This window comes from Lepus europaeus, chromosome 1 (genome assembly GCF_033115175.1).
Source record: "Lepus europaeus isolate LE1 chromosome 1, mLepTim1.pri, whole genome shotgun sequence".
Classification (NCBI taxonomy): Eukaryota; Metazoa; Chordata; class Mammalia; order Lagomorpha; family Leporidae; genus Lepus; species Lepus europaeus.
The window spans coordinates 13,886,879-13,901,437 of record NC_084827.1 but is presented as its reverse complement, the minus strand read 5'-3'; the positions used below and the strand labels follow the sequence as shown (position 1 = coordinate 13,901,437).

General features: G+C 55.6%; 1 protein-coding gene across 1 annotated transcript in view; it reads right to left on the bottom strand.

The window, feature by feature from the left end:
• The window catches only part of WDR91 (WD repeat domain 91), a 34,507-nt gene that overhangs the window by 4,340 nt on the left and 15,608 nt on the right, over window positions 1-14,559 (bottom strand). Inside the window, exons 7-13 of the mRNA XM_062195704.1 lie at window positions 9,413-9,571; window positions 7,896-8,098; window positions 7,083-7,233; window positions 5,245-5,339; window positions 4,977-5,130; window positions 2,013-2,121; window positions 956-1,068 (exon numbers count right to left, since the gene is read on the bottom strand). Coding sequence (XP_062051688.1) covers window positions 956-1,068; window positions 2,013-2,121; window positions 4,977-5,130; window positions 5,245-5,339; window positions 7,083-7,233; window positions 7,896-8,098; window positions 9,413-9,571 — 984 coding nt within the window. The remainder of the gene's footprint in view (window positions 1-955; window positions 1,069-2,012; window positions 2,122-4,976; window positions 5,131-5,244; window positions 5,340-7,082; window positions 7,234-7,895; window positions 8,099-9,412; window positions 9,572-14,559) is intronic.

Below are 14,559 nucleotides of genomic sequence, written 5' to 3'. Positions count from 1 at the left end.
TTCCAGGGCCCGGCGCTGTGGCGTAGCAGGTAAAGCCACCGCCTGCAGTGCCAGCATCCCATATGGGCACTGGTTCGAGACCCAGCTGCTCCACTTCCAATCCAGATCTCTGCTGTGGCCTGGGAAAGCAGAAGATGGCCCAAGTGCTTGGGCCCCTGCACTGGCATGGGAGACCCAAAAGCAGCTCCTGGCTCCTGGCTTTGGATCAGCCTAGCTCCAGCCATTGTAGCCACTTGAGGAGTAAACCAGTTCATGGAAGACCCTCCTCTCTGTCTCTGCCTCTCTATCTTTGCCTTTCAAATAAATCAATTTTAAAGAAGAATTAAATCCCTTCCTATGGCTCACAAATGAGGTCAGATTTTGATAAGAATACACGCAGGTCCTCGCACATCGCGAAGGGGCAGGAGGGCAGCTGGGAGCCTTCTCCCACTCGCCCCCCCCCCCCCCCCAGCTCCCTTCAGGGCAGCACCTGCCCATGCCCTCCGGGCCCTGCCAGAGCCCATCCACACTAGGCGTCTCCTACTTTTTTCCTGGCTTTTTTTCTACATCTCTGGACTCTGCTCAGACCCATGTACCTTGGAGAAGCTGCCCCCAGCGCCACCCCCCCCGGCAGCTCCGTGCACCCACGGTGCTCTTGTGAGCCCCCAGTACCTAAGCTCCCAAAGTGCATCGTGACCCCCATCTGGATTCCCTGCATCCATCGACAGCAAACGGCCTCCCCTTGGCTGCCCTGAGGACGAAGGGTGTGCCACCCCCTTCCATCGGGACAGCCTGTTCCCACGGACCTCAGCTCAGCCTCAAAGATCCTACGTGATGGATTCCTATTTTATCCCCAATCTACAGATGACAAAATGGAGGCGGAGAAGGCCCAAGGGCACAGCTGCCACACGGGTCAGACTAGGGCCAGCCTACACTGTCTGCCAGCCCTCTCAGATCTCAATCCCACGGCGCCTACCTTCCCGTCCTCGCCGATGCTGTACACGGTGTTCTCGTCGTAGCTGAACTCCACGGAGTAGACCTCCCCGCAGTGCGCCTGCCAGCTCATGGCGCACTCGTGTTGCTGCATGTCTGGGGCAAAGAGACGTCACAGGGGTTTCAGCCGGGACACCGTGGAAATCGCCCGCCACCTGCAGGAGCCCCTCCCTCCCTGCTCGGGCTGACAGCTGCCCTGGAGGCTGGGGGCCTCCTGGACCCAACAGGCATCACAGGGCTGACCCCTGCCCCAGAGGCCAGGCTGCCTCTGAAGTGCAGAAGGGGAGGCCTGGGCATTTCTGGGGGCTGGAGCTCATCTGGGGAGCCTATAACTGCAGGAGTCCTTCCTGTAGAGCTTCCTATGCCCTGGGGGTTCGGTAACATCCAGGTGGTTTGGGGCCAGTGCTATGGCGTAGTGGGCAAAGCCATCGCCCGTGGCACTGGCATCCTATATGGGCACCAGTTTGAGTCCTGACTGCTCCGTTTCCAATCCAGCTCCCTGCTAATGCGCCTGGAAAAACAGCAGAGGATAACCCAAGTGTCTGGGCCTCTGAACCCACATGAGTGACCAGGAAGAAGCTCCTGGCTTAGGATGGGCCCAGCTCTGGCCACTGCAGCCATCTGGGGAGTGAATCAGCTGATGGAAGATCTGTCTCTCTTTCCTTCCTTCCCTAACTCTGATTTTCAAATGAAGATAAAAAAACATACAGGTGGTTCGTCCCATCGGATGGCTCCTGGGGACAGAATGAGTCACCTATAGCAAGCAGGCAGGACAGCATCCCTCTCCCATGTCCTGCTGGATCCCACACAGGTGGCCAGGATTCAACCAAATGGCTCAAGCCAAAGGACTGCTGAGCCCTACCCCTTCCTCTTACGTCTCCTGACGCTAACAGGCGAGCCGAGAATGGCGCTCTGAGAACTCTGAACACAGATGTAAGCTCTAGTACACACAACTGAGATGGGATTTTACAACAGCCTTTAGTCTGGCCAAAACTCCAACTCCATCCTCTGGCAGCAAGAGCAACGGGGCGCCCGCATACCAAACAGCCGGATGGCGCCGTCGGCCGCCCCCGTGACCAGCAGGTTCCCGTTGTGATTGAAGGCTGTACAGTTGATGGCAATGGGCTCTGGATCCAGGGAGAACTGGAGCTATTGAAGTCAAGAAAAGAAAACCAGACACGTGATTAGCGACCAGCTCAGCCACGGCCACCACCAGCGGCCCAGGCGGTCTTCCCACCGGCTCCTCCTCTGCGACTTCCTCCCGGAGACGGGAGCCGAGCTTTGCCAGGTGTGGTGCCCGTGACCTTCCGCACTCTTTCAAGAGGCAAGGTCTCTGTGCCTGCAGAGACGAATCCATTCTTGCTCAGCCATCCAACGAGGAACCCACGTGTTCGCCACCCGGACAGCACTCACAGTGCACGCCAAGCTACGTCTCACTGCAAAGTCCTCCTGCCCATGGGGACCAACACTTGGTTGACAGGCAACCCTCTGTGATGGAGCCTGGCTGGGCACAGGCCTCCCGGCAAGCCCTACACCTTCCCTATAGATACATTCAGACAGGGACAGATAAGCCAGCCTCCCAGAATGGCTGAACCAACGAAGATGAGCATTTCGAACAATGTGGAAGCCCAGGAAACTAGAAATACAACATAGGATGTCAACAAGTCTCCGTCTCTCTCTCTCTCTCTCTCTCTCTCTCTCTCTCTCTCTCACACACACACACACACACACACACACACACACAGTACTGAGCTGGCAAAGGACTCGTCAGAGCGAAGGCAGGCACTGGAAGAAGGCAGGGATGCGAGCACTGGCCACGTCCAAGCTGGCTGTCGCACTGAGGCATCCTACACACCCCGACGACCCAGGTTCCCAAGGAGCTCCAAGAAGCTTAGGAGCCTGGAGACAGCGGGGCCAGGCCTGCCCGAGGCCCGGCAGGAACAAACTCCACGTGAAGCTGGGGCTCCAACAAGGCTGGACCCAGTGCAGGGATGGACTGGAAACAAACCTACCTGCTTCTCTGCACATTCCTGACCACGAACCAGTGCCGATGGGGTTTATATCCCAAATTCACAATCCCCAGGCAGACAGAAACCACAAGCAGAGAAAGCAAACCTGCCAGGGCCTGAAGTGCCCCAGGCACCGGGGATGAGCAAGTGCAAATCTTCTCCAGAGAAACGACCTCCTCTCCAAGCCCCAGAAATTTTTAAATAAAATTTTAAGAATATTATTTCAAAGAGAGAGAGAGAGAGAGGTCTTCCATTTGCTGGTTCACTTCCCAAATGGCTGAGCTGGTCCAAAACCAGGAGCTTCTTCCAGGTCTCCCACATGGGTGCAGGGGCCCAAGGACTTGGGCGGTCCTCCACTGTTTTCCCAAGTGCATTAGCAGGGAGCTGGATCGGAAGTGGAGCAGTCAGGACTTGAACTGGCACCTGCATGGGGTGCCGGCGCTGCAGGCCGGGGCTTTAACCCTCTGAGTCACAAGGCCAGCCCCACCCCCAGAATATTCTTAAGGACAAAGGCCTAAGAAACAAACCCACAGTCAAAATTCACAGGACACAGGAGCACATGGCAGAAGGAGGAACCACAGAATCATAGCCACAAGGGCTGCAGGCATCCACGTTGTCAGAACTTCCGATGAGTGTATTCAACATGTCCAACAAAACAGAAGGGACGGCCGGCGCCGTGGCTCAACAGGCTAATCCTCCACCTAGTGGCGCCGGCACACCGGGTTCTAGTCCCGGTCAGGGCACTGGATTCTGTCCCGGTTGCCCCTCTTCCAGGCCAGCTCTCTGCTGTGGCCCGGGAGTGCAGTGGAGGATGGCCCAAGTGCTTGGGCCCTGCACCCCATGGGAGACCAGGAGAAGCACCTGGCTCCTGGCTTCGAATTAGCGCGGTGCGCCGGCCATGGCGACCATTGAAGGGTGAACCAATGGCAAAGGAAGACCTTTCTGTCTGTCTGTCTCACTGTCCACTCTGCCTGTCAAAAATAAAAAAAAATAAAAAAATAAAAAAACAGAAGGGACTGAAGATACGAGTAAAAATGTTCAACTAGATGCACAACAAAGCAGGTCTGCAAAATGAAGTCGAGCTTCTAGAACTGAAAAATACAGTAACTGAAATTAGCGTCCTAATGGTTTAAATGGACGACTAGGCACGGCGGAGGACAGAATTGGCAAACTGAAAGAGCTGAAGAAGTCAGCATCAAGAAGGCGGCAAAGCCAAACGAAAAGGGGGCAGCAAAGTTCTCACACAGCTACCTGGAGTTCCAGAAGAGTTCATCAGAGAACTGTAACACGGGAAAAAATGACGATTAAGAACCTTCCAGAACTGAACAAGGACACAAACCCTGAGATTCAGAAAACAGATAAATCCCAAACATCACTTAAAGAATAAACTTTAAAATTTAAAAATCAGGGGCTGGCGCTGTGGCGTAGTGGGCTAAGCCTCTGCCTGCTGGACTGGCATCCCATATGGGCACTGGTTCAAGTCTCAGTTGCTCCTCTTCCCATCCAGCTATCTGTTGTGGCCTGGGAGAGCAGTGGAAGATGGCCCAAGTCCTTGAGCCCCTACACCGCATGGGAGACCTGGAAGAAGCTCCTGGCTCCTGGCTTTGGATCAGCTCAGCTCCAGCTGCTGCAGCCATCTAGGGAGTTAACCAGAAGATCTAAGATCTCTCTGTAACTTTCTCACTCTCAAATAAATAAGATCTTTAAAAAAAAAAAAAAAAAAGTCAGAAGGAAACTGGCAAAAATAAACCCAAGAACCCCCTGGCAGGTTTGGGTGACTTCCAAGTTTGCGGCACAGCTCTGAACTGAAGTTGCCAACAATTTGCCCAGTTAGAGGACACCATTTTTCAACACTGAACACTTTGCGACCTTCTCACGAGTCAGACATGGGAAGAGAGTAAAGCCAATAGTGAAGGGAAACTGGCCAGCGACCCTGGGGAGCATGGACAGGGCGCCCTCCGAGTCTGGGGCCTGGCCACCGGGCAGGTCCCGTACCTGCTGCTTCATGGTCTTCGTGTCCCACAGCAGCAGCTTGCCTGGAACCTGGTTCATGCCCTTGGCTGTGGAGTCCACCTGGGAAGTGAGGCTTGGAGCTGCCGCCGAGCAGACGAAGGAGGCCCCGTTGGGGCTGCACGCCAGAGACAGGATTCTGTAACACACGTGAGGCTGGGTCAGACGCCGGCCCAGCCGCGGGGGGGGGGGGAGGGAGGGAGGGAGGGAGGGAGGGAGGGAGGGAGGGAGGGAGGCTCGGGCCTCCGCTCACCTGGGCATGTCGTCACTGATGCCGATTTCACACAGGTTCTTCTTGGCTTCTGTGTCGTAGAGACGCACCGTCCCCATGCCGCTGCCCAGCAGGAGCTGGAACGAGAAGGGGCAGGAGGTGGGAGGGGCAGCGTGGGAGGCAGGTCCGGTCAGCGAGGACCTCAGAGGCCAGGCCTGTTCCTCCTCCAGTCCTCCAGGCAGGCAGGAGAACTCGGGCCTCAGGGGACTTCACTTGAAGAGTAAATAAAACAGGGCAGGCGTACAGCCTAACGGCCGAGATGCAGGCTGGGACACCCACATCCCGTACCGGAGTACCTGGGTCCAAGTCCCAGCGCTGGCTCCTGACCCCAGCTTCCAGAGTGTGCACTAGCAGGGAGACAGCAGGTGATAACTCAAGTATCCGAGTCCCTGCCACCCACCTGGGGACCTGGGCTGAGTTCCTGGCTCCTGGCTTCAGTCCCAGCCAGGGGGCAAATGAGGGCTCTTGGGGAATCAATCGGTGGACAGGATCTCTCTGCCTCTCAAATAAATTTAAAAATAAAAAAGAAGGCTGGCATTTGACAGTGGTTAGGACACAGCTTGGGATGCCTACATCCCATACTGCAGTGCCTGGGTTTGAGTCCCAGCTCTGCTTCCAATACCAGCTTCCTGCTGGTGCACACCTTGTGGGTGATGGCTCGGGTACTACCTACGTGGCAGACCCAGATGGAATTCCCAGCTCCTAGCTTTGGCCTGGCCAGCACCCAGCTATTGCAGGCATCTGGGGAGTAAACCGGCAAGTGGAAGGTCTCCATCTCCCTGCCTTTCAAGTAAATGAAAGCCAATTAAATAAGGATAACAAGAAAATAATCTTTTTAATTAAAGAATATTAGCACCGACCTGGAGCAATCGTAGAACCACAGAAGCCATCTGTGGAAACGGGCGACACACATCACCCCGAATACACCGGGACCCCTCCTGTCTGCTTAAATGAGACTCCCAGATCGGCCATTCTTTCAGTTTTAAATCCCAGCTGCCCCAAACCCTTCCTTCCGGCTCCTGATCTACCCCAGGCCCTCCCTGGCCACAGCTCCGGCAGCTGCCCGCGCCCTGCGGCTCTGCAGGGGAGGGCTCCGGCTTTGTGAGGAGACCTCCCTCGTCTGGAGGAACGTGTGGTTTATGTGGGAACAGCTCCAAAGGCAGCAGTGAGCGCCACCACAGAACACACAAGCAGCAGCCAGCTCCGAGGACGTCCCCAGGAACACCAGCCAGACGGCGGCCTCGGCATTTGCCTGGCCGAGGGATGCTGGTCGAGGGCAAGCCCCGAGACCCCAGAGCCCCAGGAGCAACTCCCTCGGCTGTCAGAAGCATAGAAAGCCGGCTGTGCCCCGGGGCTGCGAGTGTGGTCCCCACCAAATGGATTAGAAAAGTAACAGTGACTCTGACCCCCTGAACTCCCATCCCCCCACTCAAACAGCAAAGCCCAGAGGGGAGAAGAAGGGTATGGTATTCTCCTGGAGGAAACAGGCCCCTGGGAAGCACAAAACGGCTCACCACCCCTCCCCAGCGAATGACTGAGCTGCTTCCTGCCGGGCCTGGACAGGAGGGTACATGCAGAGAACCTGGGGACAAGCAGGGATGGGTGGGGCGGCCAGGAGGTCAGGTGGCCTCTCAGGGCAGACTGCCACAGGCAGGAAGGAGCCTCGGCTCATCTCCAGCTCTGTAAACCCAGACACCTCACTGCCACCCACCCCGGAGCTGGCAGTGCGGTCCCCCAGCGCCCCCTGGTGGACAGGAGGGAGGGGACGTGGGGCAGCAGCCTCAGCTGGGCCCGTGGGGAGCCCCGGGAGCACCACTCACCAGTCTGTCCCGCTTGGTGGCCCACTCTAGAGAGAGCAGGGGCGACTTGGAGATGGAGGACGCTTTGGTCTGCATGATGGGGTTGAAGGACCACACTTTGATGACGCCGTCCACGTCGAGGCTGGCGACCCTCCTGCCCGAGCAGTCCACTCTAGACACAACAGGATCCTGGCCTCAGTCCTCGTCAGCCCACGGCGGGCACTACCTTCCCGGCATTCCCCCCATGTTCAAAAACAACCCCGGAGGCCTGCACTCCACGGACGAGCACAGACGACTCTGTGGACATCGTGCACTGTCCAAAACACGCGTTCAGCACGTAGGACGTCTGAGCTCGTCACGTGGCAACACCAGGGCCAGAACAGCGAGTGTCACAGCCCCGCCTCGGGTCCCGGCAGTCTGCGCAGGCCGAGAGCCCGTGTCACACGCCAGCAGGGCTGTCAAAGGAGCCCGCCATCTCCTGAGAGACATACTCCGCGAGTGTGTCTTCCACAGGCCATGTTTAGTGACGTCAAGCTCACAATTGATAACCATTTACCTATGGTACCGTCCTAAGGAAACTAAAATTGAGCTAGCCCTGAGGGTTAAGATAAACGATGACTTGTTCCTAAAACCCAGACACGAGATCAGAAACGGCGGCGAGGCCAGTCCAGAGGCAACTCCGAGCAGGGCCACCAGGTGGCAGTCATGCAGCCCTCCTCCTCTGAACTTTCAGGAGAGACCAGGGTCCTTGGGGCATCCTTTCCACCCTACTACCGCTCTCCCCATCCTCCTGTTGCCACACCTTTCCAGTGCTGTCCCTGGTGGCCGGCCCACCTGCAGTGCATGATGGATGAGTGGTGCTCCCCGTACTCCTCCTGGCCCAGCACGATGAAGGGCTGCTCAGGGCGGGCTCCTCCCACCTCTGCGCTGGCCGAGGATGCCCGTGTCAGGGGCTCCGCGGGCTCCACGTGCAGTTCCGGGCAGGACTCAGCCTCTGGGCCGCTAGCTTCCGGCTTCTTCTCCGCACCCTGTGGCTGCTGAAGTGGAGACAAGGCAGCTGGGAAGGGGCCCGCGCCCAGGAGCACACCACGGGGTAACTGGCCCTGGCCCTGGCATGCTGGGCGCTTCTGGATGGCCATGGGATGCAGAGATGAGCCCTGAGCCATGGAGGCAGCACCCAGCTCGCCTTGGCTCCCCTCCCTCCCTGTTGCAGGTAACTAGATTCAGGACACGCACCTGTGTGCCCAGCAGGCCAGGCTGAAGGCAACACTGCCGAGTGGAAGCCCACTGCGGACCAGGCTTCCAGTCATCTAGCTTGTCTAAGTCTCCCAAAAATCACGCGAGATCTTATTACTGCACCTTACAGCTTAGACGCTAAGGCACAGCAGAAGGCTATGTACCTTGCCCAAGGTCCCAAGGCTGGCAAGGGGCAGAACCTGGACGCCAGAGTTAAGCCTGGGCCCGGCCCCTCTGCAGCACAGGAGGTGGGTATCGCGAGACTGAGAAACTGAGCCAAATAGCTAGGCATAAAGACAGACATCCAAGGACAGCTAGGGGATCCCCGGACGCCCGGGCCTGCGCCCCGGTGGCACCACGTGCTGGCCACTCATCACCTGGTGCTCAGACACACCCAGGCCTCAGGGGACCAGCCAGGGAATGCTCCACCACCCTGGGGTTCCCCGTGCTCCCCCAGGGCGGCCCGACGAGTAATTCAGACTTTATGGAGCTGTGGCTGGACTCCAGGTACACCCAGTCATCTAGGCCGGGGCAGGATGACTGGAGACGCGAGCCCACTGCCACCAGGCTGCAGCTACTGCGGGGCTGTTCACTGACAGGCAGGGGCTAAGTGGTCAAGAAGGTAACGTGGGCACGAGACCCAGTCCTGTCTCGGGACTTCCAGATACTCTCGATGAAGGCAGGAGAAGGAGCAGCTCGTGCCATGCCTGACCCAACCCCACGGAGAGCGGGGTCCTCTCAGGAGGGCCCATGCCACAGCATCTCGCCATGTGGGCACATGGTCTCAGCACAGGGGAAAGGGATCTTATGGTCCAGCCACTCTGGGTGACTCGGGCAACACCGGTCTTAGCTTATGACACACTCACTCACACACACTCACCCCTAACTCGTCTGCACGGTGACAGCCAAGCCCCAGAGTTCCCTGCGGAGCCTTGCTATCTCAGGCCCCTACTTGGCCAATGCTGCAGCATCCGGGAGAGAGCCACGGAGGAGCCAGGCAAAGACGCGAAGTGCAAGCACCCGAGAGGACCGGGCGAACGCGCTCTGCCCAGCAGCAGCGCTCCAAGGAGAGGCACTCCACAGCACTGGCGGCGCCTCCCCGGGCACCCCCGTACCTGGGAAGACGTGGTGGAGAACAGCTCCTTCCTCTCCTTGCCATGGTCCTGCAGGCGCCGCTGCCGGTGCTGTGCCCAGCTGGACTCCGCAGGGGCCAGCCCCCCCAGGAGGCTCTTCCCGTCCTTGGCCCCGGGTGCTGGGTCCTTTCCCTTGGTGGCCTAGGAGACAAGAAGCCGGCTGTGCAGTCTCTTCCCACCTGCCTAGATGGTGACAGCCAGGCCAGGAGGGGAGCAGCTTCTCTACCGCTCCCAGGTCAGGTGCTCCCTGGTTGGACTGGGCAGTTCAAGTGGTGCCCACTCCGCCAGGTGGGCCCGTCCCAGCAGCGCGGGCTCGCTCCTTTCCACTCTATTCTCCCAGGAGTGGGACAGGTCCACTGTGCTCCTCAGCCTGCAACATCACTCGCCTGGACAGGGAAACAGAACCAGCTTCACCTATGCCCCACACCGAGTGAGGGGGCAGGAGCCCAGCACCGCCAGGGATCGCTGAGCCGGGCCAGGTCCCACGCTCGGCGCTATGAACACTTACACTCAACAATATACTGGGGCAATATAAAAATATATCACACTTATGCAACAAGCGATCACTTCTCTAGATGAAGGAAAGGAACACAATATCCTCTCTTGTTTCGGCCAAGTCAAGAATAACCAGCAAATGCTAACAGCACCAGGGTATTGGAAAATGACTCCTGGCAAACCAGAAACTCTTTAACACTACTGGAAACCCAAGGACCCTTGAGTACGACAGCCTGGCCAGAAAACAAACTGGTACTTCCTGGCTCCTTTTCCTGTAAGGCCAGCCAAGACTACAGCAACAGAGACGGAATCCAGTAAGCCCCGCCCACCCCATGGAGAGCAGATGCCTGCGCTCTTAACCTACAGCTGCTTGGAAAGAAGCCACCGGGCTCCCTCTCCCAATGGCGCAGCAGGGCTCCCCTTTTCCGGCTTCATTCCCGCAGGTCATGGGGTCAAATAAGCTCCCTCTCTTAGCAAAGGGATACGGATGCCAACAGCCGCTCAGGTTTCAGACAGATGTTTGTACCCAAGACCTCAGAGAAGAGAACAAACTCACCCAAAGTCCACCTGTTGCTTTCTCGTTCTTCCACTTGTTACACTGTTGTTAACAGTAAACAATTTAGACTGATTCCCGTGGATTCCTTGGGAATCCTGTAGCCAGGAACAGTTTTCGAAGTTCTGTCGGGGCCGGCACTGTGGCATTGCGGGTAAAGCTGCCACTTGTAGTGCCGGCATCCTGTATGGGTGCTGGTTGGAGCACAGGTGCTCCACTTCTGATCCAGCTCTCTGCTACGGCCTGGGAAAGCAGAAGATGGCCCACGTCCTCGGGCCCCTGCACCCACACGGGAGACCCAGAAGAAGCTCCTGGCTTTGGATAGGCATGGCTCTGGCTGTTGCGGCCCATCAAGGAGTCAACCAGCAGGTGGAAGACCTCTCTCTCTCTGCCTCTCCTTCTCTGTGTAACTCAGACTTTCAAATAAATAAATAAATCATTAAAAAAAGTTTTCTGTCATTCTGCCTATCAAAAAAAAATCTTAAAAAAAAAACACTTGGAGGGGGGTGGTGGTTGGTGCACTGTGGTGCAGCTGGTTAAACCACCTCCTGCGACACCAGCATCTCATACAAGTACCAGTCCGAGTCCTGGCTGCTGCACTTCCAATCCAGCTCCCTGCTAATGCGCAGCAGTTAGCCCAAGTACTTGGGTCCCTACCACACATGTAGATCAAAATGGAGTTCCTAGCTCCTGGCTTTGGCCACTGCTACCTTCTGGGGAGCGAGCCAGCAAGTGGAAGATCGAAGTCTCTCCCTCTCATTCTGCCTATCACATAAATAAGGAGACCTTAACAACAACAACAACAATATAAGTGCCTGCTTAGCTGGAACCTAACTACGGCTGACCTACAGGGAATCTGCTGGTTGTGGTTCCGGCCTGAAGTCCTCTCCAGTTCCATCTTCTCCGGCTGTAGTGGGGCTTCCCTCTTGAGAACGCGCAGCTGCCCCTCGGCAGCCGAGGAGGACTGGTTCCCGCACCCCCAGCGGACATGGGTGCCCACACGCCCCGTTAAGACGGGGAAGTACCTGTACAGAACCTGCGCACATCCTCCCAGACACTAAGTCACCTCGGGATGACGTCTGATAACTAACATGGTGCTGTGCGAGTGCTACGGAAATGGCTGTTACACTGTTAGGGAATAATGACCAGAAAGTCTGCACGTGTTCAGTACAGAGTGCTTTTTAATATTTCCCATCAGTCGGTTGAACCTCCTGATATGGAACTCCTGAGTAGGGAGGGCCAACTCAATTTGCTTCCCCAAATTCCGGCATATTTTAGAAGACAAAGTGAATAAGAAAACCAACGGCAATAGCAAAATAGCACCAATATATAACATTAACCGAGCACCTACCATATCCAAGGCACTATGTTAAGAATATGACAAGAATACCATAAAGATGAGGACGTTATTTTGTTATGAGGAAATGGAATCCTGGGGAGGTTAAGAGACTTCTTGGGGCTGGCACTGTGGTACAGCAGGCTAAGCCTCTGCCGGTATCACCAGCATCCCATGTGGGTGCCAGTTTGAGTCCTAGCCATTCCACTTCTGATCCAGCTCTCTGCTAATGGCCTGGGAAAGCAGTACAAGATGGCCCAAGTGCTTGGACGCCTACACCCACGTGGGAGACCCAGATGAAGCTCCTGCCTTCAGATCAGCCCAGCTCTGGCCATTGTGGCCATTTGGGGAATGAACCAGTGGATGGAAGACACCTCTAACTCTGCCTCTCAAGTAAATAAATATCTTACAAAAAAAAAAAAAAAAAAAGACTTCCCCACACAGCTTGGACCTGACGGAGCTGGAGCTCACACCCAGACCCAACACCACAGCCCACGCTAGGGGCAACCTGAAGAAAGTGGTGCTGCAGAAGGGGTACCTAGAAGAAAGTGACCCTGACCAGGAAGGAGAAGTCGTCAACGATCTTGGAGCTAAATTGCATAACCATGGCAAGACCCTCCTCTCAGCACTCTGACCGCTCTGGAGAAGCATCCCAGTCCACGGAACACTGAACAGGCTCCGCGATACCAAAAAAGGAAGGCGGCTTCTTTTACCTTCCCAGAGGGAGCAGCTGGGATAGCCAGGCACCTCCAGCACTGTCCCTGGGTTTTGACCCATGGGTACCAACCCCCATTAAACAAACCCACGCCTCCTCCCCACATCCACTGCTCCAGAGGGCAAGGAGTACAGAGCAAGGAATCCCAAAACAAGTGCAACACAGAATTCAGAAGGTGGCTAAAGGGGAGCCAACATTGTGGGCAGTAGGTTAAAAAACAGCCCGAGAGGGCCAGCCTCATGGCGTAATAGGTTAGGCTACCATCTGCAATGTCAGCATCCCACATGGGCAATGGGTCAAGTCCCAGCTGCTCTACTTCTGATCCAGCTCCCTGCTAGTACACCTGGGAAAGCAGAAGATAGCCCAAGTGACTGGGCCCCTGTACCCACATGGGAGACCTGGATGAGGCTCCCGTCTCCTGGCTTTAGCCTGGCTCATTAGGGAATGAACCAGTGGATACAAGATCCATCTGTCTGTCCTCTCTTCTCTCCCTCTTTTCCCTAACTCTGCCTTTCAAATTAATTTTAAAATAAATTTTTTATAAATATTTGAAAGTCAGAGCTACACAGAGAGAGGAGAGGCAGAGAGAGAGAGAGAGGTCTTCCATCCGATGGTTTACTCCAATTGGCCACAATGGCTGGAGCTGAGCCAATGCAAAGCCAGGAGCCTCTTTTAGGTCTCCAACTTGGGTGCAGGGGCCCAAAGACTTGGGCCATATTCCACTGCTTTCCCAGGCCATAGCAGAGAGCTCGATCAGAAGTGGAGCAGCTGGGTCTTGAACCGGTGCCCATATGGGATGCTGCTGCTTCAGGCCAGGGCTTTAACCTACTGTGCCACAGCACCAGCCCCAAAAATAATCTTTAAAAAAAAAAAAAAAAAAAAAAAAAAAAAAAAAGCCACTTGAGAAGCTGAAATCTCAGAGACAGTTCAAGCCCAAACTTTCCCCCTTCCAGTGTGGCTCTCTGTAAATGCACTCGAGAAAGCAGCAGATGACAGCCAGGTGTTGGGCCCCTGCCACCACCGGGGAAACCCAGATGGGGTTCCGCCTCCTGGCGTTGGCTTGGCCCAGCCCCAGCTGTCGCAGCCATGTGGGGAATGAACCAGGGGATGGAAAATTTCGTCTCCCTCTTTGTGTACAACTCTGCCTTTCACAAGTAACTTTGTTTTTGTGGTAGCTGGAGAAAGTCTGCTGTGTACCTGGCAGTGAGGGGCAGCAAGGTCAGCTTCCTTGGTCGCAGCCTGTTCCAGAAGCGTGGGCTCTCAGCAAATGAGATCAAGATCTTAAACCGGTTATCAATCAGGCTTGACAGATCTGTCAGCCTAGTCAAGAACTATTACCCTTGGAAGACTGCAAACCAGATTCTGTGAAGGCCAGGTGTGGGGGCAGAAGAAATGGGAGGTGGACTCAGGGCACCAAACAGGACACCATGCTAACCCTCGGGCTCAGAAGCCGTTAGGTACAGAGAGGAGGCAATCATTCTCCAACTCCTGTGCATCAGAATCACCAAAAAAAAATAAAAATAAAAATAAAGAAGCCTGCAGGTGCAAAGTCTTCCTTGCAGATGAAGTGGAAGTTTCTGAAGACGACACAGCTTAGCGGGAGCAACAGAAGGCGCTAGTAGACCATTTCCATAGGAACAAGTCAGAAACTTCTCACAACATCCAGTACTGTGCCACTCAGAGGTGTCAGGTCCTGAAGGTCTCCCAGGATTTCTGGACTGCACAGGGACCATGTGGTCCCAATGCACCAGGAATTGTTCCAGAGGACACCAGTGAAGGGGAACCCTCACGTCCTTTAATGGAGTGAGAGTAACATTTATGTAAACCCGATGACAGCACACGAGAAAAATGCAAAATTTCTGTATGTTATTCAACAATTTCTCCCACACTACATTAAAACCAAAACAAAGACAGTATATCACGGTTCAGCGTAAGTCATACAAGGAAAGCAAATATGGTTCAAAATTAGGCTATCTAGGGGCTGGCATCGTGGCATCGTGGATAAAGCCGCCAACTGCAGTGTCAGCAGA